This window comes from Balearica regulorum, chromosome 7, assembly GCF_011004875.1.
Source record: "Balearica regulorum gibbericeps isolate bBalReg1 chromosome 7, bBalReg1.pri, whole genome shotgun sequence".
NCBI classification, from domain to species: Eukaryota; Metazoa; Chordata; class Aves; order Gruiformes; family Gruidae; genus Balearica; species Balearica regulorum.
The window spans coordinates 3,222,038-3,236,715 of NC_046190.1; the positions used below are offsets into that span (position 1 = coordinate 3,222,038).

General features: G+C 39.5%; 1 protein-coding gene across 3 annotated transcripts in view; it reads right to left on the reverse strand.

Moving 5' to 3' along the window:
* DOCK1 (dedicator of cytokinesis 1) overlaps window positions 1-14,678 on the reverse strand; it is a 306,953-nt gene that overhangs the window by 248,659 nt on the left and 43,616 nt on the right. For 2 of the 3 annotated variants that reach the window (XM_075757638.1, XM_075757637.1), the window contains 7 exons: window positions 13,576-13,718; window positions 10,952-11,077; window positions 9,393-9,517; window positions 9,014-9,112; window positions 7,791-7,863; window positions 5,966-6,069; window positions 5,313-5,496 (listed from right to left, as the gene is read on the reverse strand). In XM_075757638.1, coding sequence (XP_075613753.1) covers window positions 5,313-5,496; window positions 5,966-6,069; window positions 7,791-7,863; window positions 9,014-9,112; window positions 9,393-9,517; window positions 10,952-11,077; window positions 13,576-13,718 — 854 coding nt within the window. The remainder of the gene's footprint in view (window positions 1-5,312; window positions 5,497-5,965; window positions 6,070-7,790; window positions 7,864-9,013; window positions 9,113-9,392; window positions 9,518-10,951; window positions 11,078-13,575; window positions 13,719-14,678) is intronic. The other variant, XM_075757636.1, reaches the window with a different exon arrangement.

Here is a 14,678-nt window from a genome sequence, read left to right on the forward strand (position 1 = left end):
AAATATTAACAACCACACTAGAGCACCAGGAAGTTAAACCCACGCTAGCATTTGTTGAGATGCGACCTGAATTGCCCACAAACCCAAAACCCCAAGCTTGTCCTGCCTTAGCCAAAGCAGCATCCGGGAAAAATTCCTCCCTGCCCCATTAAAATTCAGTTTTCAGCACAAAACAAACTATCCATAAGTCATCCTCAGCAGAAGCCCCTGAAGAGAGACAAACAGGAGATTTTAAAGACTGTCTACCTTCAGTTTAACCACTGGATTACTACTGCACATCACCTCCCCTGGTATGGTTAATATTATGTGAATCCTGTCCAATGTAACTCTTACAGCGTAAGGACAGACGGCTTCTCCCAACCAATACCCCCTCACTTCTTTTATTCAAAACTTTCAAAGCAACCAACAAAATGTTTACCAAGGCAAGCATCTGCAGAGTATATTCTGGAAATTATATACAGAGACCCAGAGCAGCTGCTATCCCTTCCCCAAAATTTTTCATCCTAAGCAATAAATAAAATTGCTTCTAGGGGAATGGACTGCAGTTCTCCTTGGGATAGATTCCGCTCTGAGCGGCACTCAAACCAAGCCTTCGTATCGTCTCTCTGGGACTAGGAAGTAAAGAACATTTTACTATATTATAGCTGTGAACAATCCAAGCTCTGAATTTTTTAATTTTTTTTAATGTATCCTACAAGAAGTCTAAAGGCTGAAACCAAAGTCTTAGAAACTCAACATTAACAGAAAAATTGCTTCTGGAAGAAAAAGTAAAGATGCTTCCATGAGTTCTCCGAAGTGTTTCATGAATATGTTTATACCAGTTTTCCATCACTGAATTTGGTTTCAATATGACTTCTAAAAAGGCATGAGCTTAACAAAAGAAATGATCTGAAGAAAACACAGCCCACAGACTATCTCTGAATGGCATTCTGTATTGCCCCAAGAAAACAAACCCACGGGTCCTTTCAGCGTGATGACACAGCAAATGCTAAATGAATATACACGTGCGAACAGAAAATGTCAATGCAGTCCAACTACCAGAAAAACAAGCTACAGTCTGCAGTAAACATGTGCATTGACTCTGTTATTGCAAGCATTAACCTCAGCAAAGGACCAGTCGGTCAGTTAATCCTACTCTTTTAATAGGTCTAGGTATAAAATAATACAGTAAGTAGAGCAGAGTAAGAATGTAAAGCACTATTTTAGCTTACAGTAAATAGTAATACCGTAGGTCGGTCTAGTGAAATTTATGTGATCAGAAAATATTAGAGGAAGATGACAGAATGAGGATTTTCAATTGCAAAGGGTTAGAACACCCAGCCTGCCAAGTGAGCCAACAGCAACTTTATTTAGGTTAGTGTAATTTATTATTATGTGACTACATATGAAGATTTTCTTTTACATGTTATTTAGCAATTGGAAGCAAATGGTCCAACGTCCTGGTTACATACTTTACTTGACCTGTATTTATGCAAAGGTTTCCCAATGAGATACCCAAACTTTCCTCCAAGTCCAGTCACTGAATGGAAGTTAGATAATGTTTCCACTCTAATTAAATTTCCATGTGTTCTTTGAAATAATCTTCCCTCTTGACTTTAAGCATTTGATTTCCACTCTTTATGACTTGTTTTATTTTAATTCTGTATTCACATCTTCATTTTTATGCCACTGAAGCACCTGAATTTGCCATATCATCTGTATTGCCTCTTTTTTTTTTTTTTTAATTATTGTGCTGAATGACTAAGTAAAATCCTCTCAACTGTTTTCTGAAAGCGTAGTGTCCTTGGTTCCTCAAAGTCTTGACTCCAGATCAGTAACAGTCACTGTTATCTACAGCTTTGAGTCCTTCAGGCAGAAAAGAAAACACAGAAATACTTTCAGTAAACCTTACAGACACCCTGGATGCTTCACAACAGCAAATGCACAGGTAGAACACCAGACAGCTCTCTGGCTACTGGTAATCAGAAAAATTTTCCAGCAAGTCCATTAATGCAATTTCAGTTCTATTCCCATCACCCTGATAATAAAAGGACATCCATCTTGACAGTCCTAGAAGAGGCACTGCTAAGATTGACTACCCACAGGCAGTCTTCATGTAGAGGGGGATGTCCCTTTTGATGCTATTTTGCCCCCCCTCTGCACTTCTCAGTATCTCCAGCTTCTAGTTGTCAGAAAAAGAAGATTCAAATACCAAAACTGCCTTGTCTATGCAGGAGAAAACATGACCTCACTTTGTGCTAGCTCAACAGGCTGTTCAGAATAAGGAAAACAAAATCAACATGCAACCCTGGCTTGGATGTGACATCAGGAACAGATCCAAACAGACCTTGCTATCCATTTACCCTAAGAACAGAAGACCCAACACTTCCCACCCCAGCGAGATCCACTGAGATGTTACCAACTGCAAGCAAATATCCCATAACACATGGGATCAAATTGCTCACTTCCGACCTTATAAAAACCCAAACAAACCCAAAGAAAACCAATAAAAAACAAAACCAAAAAGCCCACCACAAACTTGGGGCATCTGCTGATCCATTCCGTGCCCCACAATACATAAGCAGTAGCAATGCATGTGTGAGGTATCAAAGGGCCAACCACCCCTGAGAGAAGGTGGAGACCCAGTGCCACATTGCCTGTTAGTACATCAGGTGACAGCAGCACTGTCAGTCATGACTTCAACATGCACATCTCTAGTTTGATATAGTTTCATATCAATTCTTAAATTCTAGAGTTTTAATATAGAAGCTCTACTTCATTACACAAAAATGGACTTGATGTTTATGTCAAAGTGTTCCTTCAGCCCATAAAGGACATATTTGTTACAGAAAGTCTGAACTGTAGAATAAAAATAAAGGCACGCACTGCCATAGCCCAGCTGACACAGGAGGAAGAACATTCTCTTCCGCTCAGATGGCAACGGAGGAGAATCTGGCCAAGAGGCAAAGTGATGATGAACAGCAACTTGTGATGCCTCCAAGAGCTGACCTTCTCACTGAAGATTCCTGAGAAGGTTGGGAGTTTTTGGCTTGTTTTCAGACAGTTCTCCTCTTTGGCTTACATTGCTACTCTTCCTCAAAATTAAATGCAAAAATCTAAGAAAAGGCTAGGAAACGTGTTGCTATAACATACCCTGCAACAAATCCCTAACAACTGCTCAAATGTTAAGTAGATACTTCATACTATCACTTTCTCTTAAAGAAAACAGCTGAAGTCTAACCAGCAGACAAGTTTGCTATTTTGGAGACTTTTCAGAAGCTAAAGACATCAATTGCTAACAGAAAAGCAACACCAGTACCTTATAGTTCATACAGAACTGAAGTCAGATGAGCATTCAAAGGGCTCGTACACAAAAAGGTAGTCTGCAACATCAGACACAATGCAGAAAGAGCCATATGATTTATGAACGTACTTTCAGGATTACTAAAAATAAGTCTTAAAACCAATTCTAAAATACTTATGGAGGGTAAAGAGAGAACTTTTATAGATGACCAAAAAGAGAAAATTGTGTTTTGGTTCAACATTTTAGTAAATGAGGACAACTGTGGATTTTTACTTATTTTTAAGACAGTTAAAGGAAGAATATTAGCCAACAATTTTACAGAGGTCAAAATCAGCTTCAGAAACCATGATTTGAGTAGCACTGCCAATTTTTAGATACAAAAAATTATACTTGAGGGAAGAATTTAATGATGAATTTTTTTTGTTGTTTCTGTTCTAAATTGCTTAAGGATACATGGTGATCTTGTTTAATAACGTCAAAACACTTTGAAGAAAGAGAAAAGGCTTCGGCAACTTTGAGAAAAAGTTTCACAAACAACATAATTAACAGTAACATTAAATAAAGATCAAAAGTTCAAAGCAAATTCTTTTAAATTGAGCATTGTTTCATGCTTAGTCTTCATTTTAATAATAGTTCTGCGAAAGCAACGCCAATATATTGATCGCTATGAAATACTGCGAACTACTAACAAGCACTAGGAAAAAGAAAGCCAAAACTAATCATATTGCGAACAAAAAGCAGCTCAATTCCTCATGCTGGTTTTCCGTGTTCTACAAAACCCCAGAACCACTGTGTTACTGTTGAGCTACGATCCCATCTTTGCTACGAAATTCCAAAATCATTTCCGAATTTTTTTTGCTAAACACCCTCTTAGGCTGTAAGACTGCCAGGCTGCAGTGACTCTGATGTGCTCTGAATACGAAACACCTAGGACGTGCTGTAACAGAGATGCCACTGCAAATCACTGCAATAAAGTTACGAGTTGACTACAACGTCATACCAGAGTAGTAACTTTCCCCCTGGACAGAGGGGAACTCATTAACATTACAATCCAATCATTATTCCCCCCCCCCCCCCCCCCCCCCCCAAGCCTTCCTCATCCACAACCTCAATTCCCAACAGATCTATCTGAAGCGAGCCCTCCCTGCTCGTGAGTCACCAGGAATGATCCCGTTCCCTGGCATGACTCACTCACATCTCAATGACCCACCCACACTCCCGAGTCTACTTCTGGTGCAGTGAAGAGAACAAGGGACCGCTCCATGGCAACGAAGCACAGAAATTACAGAGGGCATAGTCTGGAAATGTGAAATATTTGCTTTGGTGGCTGCCATCAGCTCTACTTTCCACAGCCTTTGGATGCAGTCAGCCAGCTGACAAATACACATGAAAAATGTATATAAGGCAAGTTTTAAAAAGAACAAAATATGACAACTCCATTCCTGGTGCTCAGTGTTCACGCGAGGATGTGCGAACGCTGAGAGTGACCTCCACGCAACACATTCTCATGCTCACATCCCTTCTGCCCAACACAAGAAAACATCAGAGCTTTCTTCAGGCATAAGATATGGTCATTATACCTTGAAAAGAACACAAAACAGCTTATTTGGGAGCCAAGCCATGATATTACCTACTCTTGAAAGAAAACTCATCCTCTTCCTTAGCGCTATTACTCATACCCACAGAGAAGTAAAATGCCACAGAGCCTGTTTTCAGTATACTTCAGTATAAAAGCCTCAACTATATGGCAAACAACATTCCCATTTCCATTTAATTTGTATTCTTCTGTTTTCTTAGAGACATGTACTGCTCTAAAACAAAACAAAGCCCACGGGCAGAGGAAAAGCTGGATAGTAAGCACATGCAGGAAATGCTTTTCCGGTATCCAGACAATTTAATCCAAGACCGCATGGCAAACCAGCCACCATCCATTCACAGGGGAAGGGGGATGGAGAAGGCAGGAAAGCCAGTACATACAACCCCACTCCAACTGCGAGGAGCAGAAGCTCCAGCAGTTCTATGAACTCACCGTTCTGCGTAAGTTTTGTTGAACAAACTAGAGTAGAAATCTGGAAAGAGTCTTTGCTGATGGTGCAGCTTCCAAGGTTCTGCATGCTCTTCCCCGTTGCAGAGTGTCCTTTCTCCTCCAATTCTATTTTAGTGGATGGAAGGCTTAAATATGTCGAGGCATCCTCCAGCTTCTTTGCTTCTGCCTACAGTAGCATTTTAAATACAATATGAAACAATTCTGAAATATCTAGTAAAAAGTCTTGGTAATAATGAAATATTATTATTTACACTGGATTTTCCTAAGTTCGCTCCAGAAATGGAGATATCCAATGAGATCTTTAACAACAGTAATTTAGCACTAACCTGTCTACACGTTAGAGCCAAGATGTAAAGGGCTAGAGAAGTAACTTTTCCCAGCCAAGAAAACACACATAAAACTCGCTAACAAGCACCTTCAAAATTAAAACATGCCTGGTACAACATCTTCCAGGTTTAATAATCTATCTGCCAAATACGCAAATTGCACAGTACTTACTACTTAGTTGACTGATCTAACAAAGTAGTCTATAACGTATTGTTCTGCATAATGATGTAACAATAACTCACTAAAAGTCAGTAGTATTCACACTGAGCTAGCTACTATGGAAAGACTAAAGTATCTCAAAATTTTACCTTGTAAACTATAAGGTCGTGTTCTCCATCTCTCAAAGTTGTTCCATCATATCTCATGAGCTTCACAAATGCTAGGGCAAATATTTTCTCAGATTTATCTTTGGCTGTTATAAAACAAAAAAAAAAGCATAATTAAGTATTTGATACTAGTACAGACAGTCCACCTAATCTCAAAAACATGGATAACCTATAAACAAATGACCATAGTAAAGATTCTCAGTTGGAGAAAAGGTACAAGAAATGGGGAGAGTCTTCTAAACTCAAGACGGAACCAAAAACCATGAGAAATAAGTGCTTAAGAATCTGCTCCTTAATATGCTTAATATTTCTATATTCTGTGTGTTCATTTAGAAAGCTGAATTAAGGCAACTTTTTAAAAACAAAACAGAAGTTTGATGTATTTATAATGTTCAGGTTTTTCAGAGTTGGAAGAATGGCAGTGCTTGGCACCTAGAATAATGATTTAAAGACCAGCACTGAGGATCTCGGGGGGGGGGGTGTTTCATCATTTATAGGGAGAATATGAGAACCAAAAAATAGAAATGGGATCCATAACTACAGACGAAGCACCTAAGTTTCTGAAAGCCAACCCACTCTACAACTAATCCGAACTAGAAAATGCATTCAGTTTGCTCTCATCGTTCAAAATCTATTATCAAGAGCTAAACAAAAACAAAGCAATGGGGCAAGTACAAATCACAAAGTTAAGAAGCAAAACCAGAAGGAAAGTGCAATCACCTTGAGATAGTCCAAGCAGCCTGCGAGAAAACCCTGCAGCCCTAAGGCACAGCCTTTAATTAATAATTAAACCACAGTCAACCTCAATTTTTGATTCAACATAAAAATATTTGACTCTAGTAATTTGTAGTGCACAATCATAATTTTGACACATAGTTTAGAGAATGATACTTGCTAATGCAAACAAAGTAGATCTTTTATTAATGATCAATTTGCAAAACATACAGCTTCAATTAAATAACGGCTATGGGGTAACGTACTACATATTACACAGATAGGTATACATGAAGAGCATTACATGTCTTAAAATGCATCCAGCGGACACTACCCGATTAATGCTTTTGTCCACACATTTATTCTACAGCAAGAGAGTTCTGCTGCAGATTTAGAAAGGCTTTCCTATCAAGCGAGACAGCCCCTGTAATCACTACATGGAATGAACATTATCACAACCGAGGCAAATCCCCAAACTTTACTACAAAACAGCTGTTGACAAATGGAAGATGTCTAGCTGACTCGATCAGATCCTCAACAGCTCAAAGCATCTCAGCTGCCAGCAGCATTACAGGAAAGCCAAGGAAAACCACAAGCTCTCAAATATCTTTTAGAGGAAAATTACTTCAAAACAACCACAAGTCAGTCTGAGAACTAGAAGCGGAAACCAAGTTTCTTAATAGTAAAGTCTTCAATTACTGATGCTAAGCCCACTGTAAACTCTTCAACATTCCCATTTCACACATGGGGTTGTTAAATATCTTTACAACTCCCTACCCAGATACCTTTAAGATATACAATACCACAACCCTTTCAGTTGCTAATGGAAAGCTTTATTCACTAGCCCTGTTATTTGACTTGGAGAAATAACTGGGCAGGAAAGGAAAAGCTTGATGTCAATAGGTAACAGTGAGGAAGATGTAAAGGGAAAAAGAAGCCGAGATGCTAACATAAAGCAAGGAGGCAAAACACTTATCCCTGCGCTAAAAGCGATTACAATAGTCAATTACAGATGAGGAACGTTACGCCTGTTGCAGCAGATTTTGGCACCGGACGCTGAGAAGAACCATAATGAAAAGGCTGAATTACTCACAGTCCTGTGATGATCTATGACGGAACGTGAACCTTAAATGACTGCGGTTCACATCTTCAATGGGGATTGCAACCTTCACATATTGGGAAAGAGGACGGAGAAAGAAAACAGTCTGTACAGTATCTTCAAACATCTTCAACCACTACCAAATCTCATCTAGACATATTTCAACAACATGTTCGGTGCTTTCAAAAGATTCATGCTAAGTACCAGCTTCGTTTTGCCATAGAAGATCTTGAAAGGTCACAGATTCCCCAGGAAAACGACCAATTCTTGCACCAAGGAAGAGCGAGGGAACAAAGCAAGTCTGTTAAGTTACCTGACAAGACCTGCAAGTGCGGGCTGTAGCCTCAAAGCCTCCCCTATTGCTCCCTCCATCTCAGGAATGAGCCCCTCTTCACTTTGGTGGAGTTGAACTTGATTATCAACAGCAGCAAAGTAAAAATTCTTACCGTATCCATTATCCGTGCAACACTTCTACTACATATACTATTAGCGTATCTCTGACCCACCACATGTAACCACTATGCAGACATGTAACAAATGCTCTTCTCCTCCGGTATTTTTGCTAAGCCATCCTATTTTCCTAATCACACCCACATTCAGGCTCTGTGCCATACACTGCTCCCCAACACCACATCTAGGTTTCTACCATTCCCCTGCAGCCACTTTCTCTCTACAGATGCAACAAGAGCACCTTTGGACTTCAAACAACAGCATGGGGAGTAGCTCCAAGTCCCTCCTCAGTGCACGTATACTGCTCCCACTGACTACAGCTAGACAGAATATATTTTATAAAGCTAACATCAGATGCCTCTGTAATACCAAAACTTGGTATTTAAGCTAAAACATTATTACCCAAGCAAATTCAGCAAGCTTAAAGCACAATCAGCCCGCTATGTTCAACACTATGGCAATTACATTTTAACCTTAATATCCTGCTTCTCTAGGTCAGCTTCACTGAAATAGAGTACGCCATTCCTAAAGAGATGCAGGAGTGCCCCCGTAACAGTCATCTAGACCAAAAGAAGGAACTAAAATTCATTATGTGATAAAAGTCAAATCTCTTTTCCAGCAGTCCCTGAAAGCCTTAGCTGAGCTATTCCTTTTGTCCTGCTAAACACGGTCACACGCATTGAATTTCCCTAGTTTTGTTTCTCAAGGCTTTCCACTGAAACCTACATTAACCCACCCAGAGGAAGTTATCGTAACAGTTTATATACCTTTACAGTCTCAAACCAGCGAGGCTGCTTTACTTGGTAATATATTACTGACTTGTATTCCGAGATGGCTTCATCACCAGCGCCAGGAAATATAACACTCTTGAAAACATAAACAGAAGACAAAATGTTTACATCTATCTCAAACTCCACTTTTTCATTCAAATAAACAAAAAAATTGGTCATGCTCAGACCTCCTCATGAAATTAGTATCAAAGTGCATGCACTGATATGCACAAGATGTATTTTGTTTGACAAAGGAGAAAATTTTGTTGTAAATAAAAATAGGGACTTAAGTTGACAAATATAGAGAAAGATGTTGAAAAGGCTTAAATAGGTGTGTATCAAAATTAAAAAACCCAGATGTTAAAGTATTTAATACCTCTAATCTTTTGCCATCTTCATCATAAACAGATACTGTAACTTCTACATTCTTTGCTGTTGTTTTACTGCCTTTGTCAAAATCTCCCTGAACCAACGTGACATAGATGTCATTACGAACATCACCTAAAAGAAAGAGCAAAGCACAAAGTTCTTAGCAATTTTCACAGTATATCATCATTGGTTTCACAGATTTGTGAAACCAATGATGCACAGAAACAACGACCGACACATTTTAGTAACAGCAATCATACGTTTACATGGCAAAATGTGTAAAATCCACAGGATCTTGAACATTCAAAACTAGTAGCACTGAAAACAGCTGTTTAGAAGTCTTAACACAATTTTAGCTAAAGTCTGAACTCTCAACTCATAATGCAGCAAGCTGAATCTAACAAACAAAAAAAAATATCACGCATTATTTCTGGACTGAAAGAATACCACGTCATCACTGAGAGTATGTACATATCACTGAAAAAAACACCTCAGCTCTTTTTTTTTTTCCCCTACAACTTCGTTCATTATCAATTTGAAAGGATGAATTTTAACCCAGTTATTAATTTATCCCATACACAGGTATTTTGCAATTTAAAAATATTTAAATAGCCTACAGAGGTCTGTTTAACTTGTTACACCGGGAAGAAGTTTGATGTTTCTGCTGGTTTGGGGGTTGCAGAGTATTTAGCTTTATGTCTTAAAACGCTCTTCAACTACACCTCAATTTAACTGAAATTTTGAAAATGAGCTGCGGAAACAGGGGACTTCTAATAACTTCACGAGGGAGATGGTTTACGTGCCAACATATGATCATAACAAGCAGAGGTGCCGAAGCACTTACACGGCGCTGGATATACAGTAAATAACCTGACAAATGCACAGTCAGCAACCACAGGGAGGGCTGGAACTGGGATGGTTTTTAAAAATATCTAATGGATCCTCCCGAGCCCATCAATCTGAAAAAGGCAGTGCAGGGTTCTTCCTGTAGTCTGTTGCTTATGGCAATTTTTATTTTTAGAAACATTACATTTTGGAGTTAGGGTGGGGGTTTTTTTTGTAAACACCAGAATTGAACACACAGAGAATGTATGTATTAAAAAAGAAAATATGGCTTTCTTTCAAATAGGTTATCCAAATCTAGTACCAACTTCAAGAGACGTGCATATCTCTAAATTAAGTCTGTTCCCCTGAAAAATCTTTCTGGTTTGGATTCATCACAGGATAGAAGTTTTACATATGCCATTGCTAGGGAGCAACTATGAAGCCTTTACTTTGTATACATTTTTCTTCACTGAAAAAAGAGAATTTCCACTGTCACTGTGATATCACATTTTTTTTTTGGGGGGGGGGGTGTTTTATTTATTTATGCAGCACATGTGGCAGGTATTACCAACATATTTTATGTTTATTTTAAATGAGACAAAATCCTTTGATGATTCTTTATTTCTAACGTATACCAAACCTCAAATTCTTTTTATTCTCTCCCTCAAAGCTTCCATACACACAGATATTTAAAGAAGGTTAAAATACAACAAAGCAGCATTAATTCACACAATCACTTACCAGGCATGATAATCTCAGGAAACCCCATTTTCCGAGCCACGGCTGTTGACCTATCCACTAAGTGTGGAAACTCTTTCCTGATCTGATGAATATCTCCTGGAAGAAGCTTCAAAGTCACCCACAAACCTGTTGTGTAAAAACCACAATTATTAAACTGGTGGTTTTTTCTAGTTACTAAAGATTTCTTTTTATAAATTCTAAAATGTAGGAACATACCTGCTCTTCATTTAAAAAAAAAAAACAAAACCAACACTTTACCAAGTATTTTAAAGCACTCAAAAAACCTCACACAACTTCAAGCAGAAACATGAGTACAGCGCACATAAATGTGTCTGATTATATTGAGACTTTCTGGAAAACTGCATAAAATCCTCACCTGGAAGCCGACTGGCTAATAAAAAAAACCTGAGAAACTGGAAATCCGTGCAAGATAAGGATTCGGGCCTTCATACTGTGCACTTTACAGCAATACCATCTAGAAGGTGCCTTGGTAGGGAGGAGTTGGGCAGATGTTCAAAAGCAGATGCATATAGCTTCCCATAAACAGGCTTACTAAAGCCAAAAATTTTATTCCTCGTCTAAAAATTTCAATGGAAAAGGTGCCCATTCAGAAGAAAACCAGGTTAGTGGCACCGTACAACGTAAATCAGAAGAGGGAAAGCCTCGGTTATCAGCTAGACCCACTGAAAACGGGCTGTGAAAATGGCAGCATGCCTACCGTGCCCTGGGCACGAAGCTGGAGTGACCCCAGCAGAACGTCTCCTCCTCACAGAACTTTGAGGACTAGACTTCTCTCATCACTTAACTCTTCCACAAAGCGTCTCGTGGAAACAGTTATTAAGCCATTAGCAGAACTGCCTCAAGCTTTCATCTCTCCTTTGAACTCTCACAAGTCCTTTCTAATGAAATGTTTATCTTCCACGAGAAGAAAGAGAAGTGGCAACGTTGATTTGAATGGAGAAAAATTAAGTATTACAACCAACTGATATTGAGATGCCAATAAAGAGAGCACCAACGGCAGATACATCCCCTGAATTGATTCATCGCCACCCCCGTAAGCTGTTTTTACTGCACTGAGCACAAAGAAATCTGCAGCATCAGCTTTACACAGTTGACATTTTTCTCTTCAATAGCAGAAGGCGCCACTAAAAAGCCACTGCTTGCCAACTAACATCAGGCACACTTGTTAGAGGAAAGATACCAAAGTGGGAATTAAAAAAAAAAAAAAAAAAGTAGTATTACATACTTGGTAAAGTGACTGGCAATCAAGTTTAAGCACAAAATAATTACAGCAGCAATGTGCAGAAGAAAATCCTAAAATTAAAATCTATGAAAAATACCCAAAAAATATCCATCTATAAAACAAATTGTGGGTTATCCTGTTACACACACAATTAATATGCATTCGTTTTGTACATATTTGGCAGCTAGCTTTCTTTTCTATTAAAATCTCTTCTAAAAGGCAATATGCTGACTTGTTGCCAGAGACAAGCTCTAACAGCTGCTCTTGCATCAAACAGTAACTGTACCTACACTGGCTGGCTAAGCAACAACTCCTAATCCTTTCCTGTTTGCTTGGGCACCTTTCTTAGGGAAAGAATCTGAAATGAATCAAAGCAGCTGAAACGTTTCCTCCTTTCCGATACACATTGGCTGCAGGTGAAAACAAGGGGGAAGAGCAGATCTACGTTCTCCTCTCTAGCTAGTGGATAATTTTAAAAATTTAGATTTTATTTGCTATTAATTTAAAAAAAACAGCAAAAAAAAACGTATGATTTTCCTTGGGTCTTTTGCTCAGATACCCCCTACAAGTGACAGAGATACACATAGTGTCAGGTGGAAACTCCGCATTAGTCTACACAGCAGTATACTAAATCCCCCTGCAAAAAAATACTGCAGCTAGTACAGTAATAACCAAGCCATCACACAATTCACTTTTTAACTGGCAGACACACTATGATCACAAAGTGTTGTATACACACACATACAAAAAAACCCAACCCAGACTTTGGAAGCAAGCTCAGTTCCACGTCAGCAGAGCGTACACAGAGGTAGGAACAGCGACGCGAGCAGCCCGCAGGACAGGGCATCTGCGGGGTTGCCTTGCTCGGGCTCCGTCCTTACCACCTCCGAGCTGAGTGCGGTGCTGGAGGGAGCAATGCCTCGGTCGTCTTGAGAGGGAGCCAAACGCTGCGAGCGCAGCCGGGAAGCAGAAAAATAAGGCAAAGGAAGGGAAGGAGGAGAATATCCCTTCCTTCGACATCAGGAGGCCAAAGTCCACAGCCCAAGGGCACAAAAGCCGACTCCCTGCATCACTGTGTCCAGTACGGAAATACAAAGATGTCCAGGCGATGGACAATGCAGAGAAGGGACGGACGAGCTGTAGCGTTAACATGGGGCGGAGGGGAAAGGTGTGGGGCAGGGGGGATAGCAGAACGAGCCCTGAAGGATGAGGAAGAGGGGGAAACAAACCGTGCAAGCACATTTTCCATTACCAAAAATGGCAGCGAACAAGTGAAGGTAATGTTATGCACCCTTGATTCCAAAATTAAAATCATCACATGTTGCAAATCAAGTGAAGAGCAGTTTTAGGTACACCAGTGTATATAAAGAACAGTACATACCCTGACCCTTGTGGTTAACTTCTTTAGCAGCAATCACTTTGTTTATAACAGTCTGAAGGAAATCATTCTCCCCTGCCACCCTGGGTGAAAAACGGGATGATATGTTCAGCTGCTTGTGTCGAATGGCGTCATCCAACGCTAGCCTGGAGGATGCACATGACGACCAACACCAGGAAACAAAGGGTCACAGAAAACCAGAAGTCACAGTAACAAGGGAACACAAAAGATCATATCATAGTTGTGACAAAGAGTATTTATTAGTCAACGCAAGACAAAGGACAGGAAAGGTAACAAGAAAGACAGAGGAAGATCATTAATCAGAAGAATGCTGATCTGCCACAGAGAAGTACAGCACACCTGCGTTGCTACTTCTCCCTTCGGGGTCATACATGCACACACAGGCCCCAGTAACACTTTGTGAGAGTCGAAAGGATGTCTCCCACCTGAGAATCCCCCGGTGAGCAGTGAAACCCTATACAGGCAGTTTTCTTTTTAATATATGCAGCAGGAAGGCCCTGCAACACCTCCAGGGTCACTTCTGTCATTCTATAGGTTAAGCAGTAGTGCAAACTGTCTGAAGGAAAAGCTACCGTAAACCTCACAGAAATGGCAGAGAAGAAGAAAAGCAGATAAACCAAATGTTCTGTTAAACTTGATGAATAAATGAAAAGATGGAAACTATAAATAAACAGCAGCATTAAATGTCATTTAGGTAATCTTGCCAAGTGCTTTTGACAGCCATTGTGTTGGTGGCTAGTGAATGAATACAAACAAACAAAGATATGAAAACAGAATTGCATGTGGTACAACAGAAGCAAAGCGTGGAATGAGAAGAAAAATGTGGCTCATATGTACAGCCTAAGTCTACATTGGAAATAATGACACCAGCATTCATTGTGTGTTTTCACATTATTCATGTTCTTCGGAATATACTTTTTCAGAAGAATGTTTTAATTTAGTGTGGAAAAAAAAAAAATCACATTGTACATCTTTTCAAAAAGCTGATTTATATAGATACAGAAAAAATAAATCAGTGTTAATGGAGCAGAAAACTAGATGTTCCATTAGCATCCACTTTGATACACAAAGATTCATTTTCATTG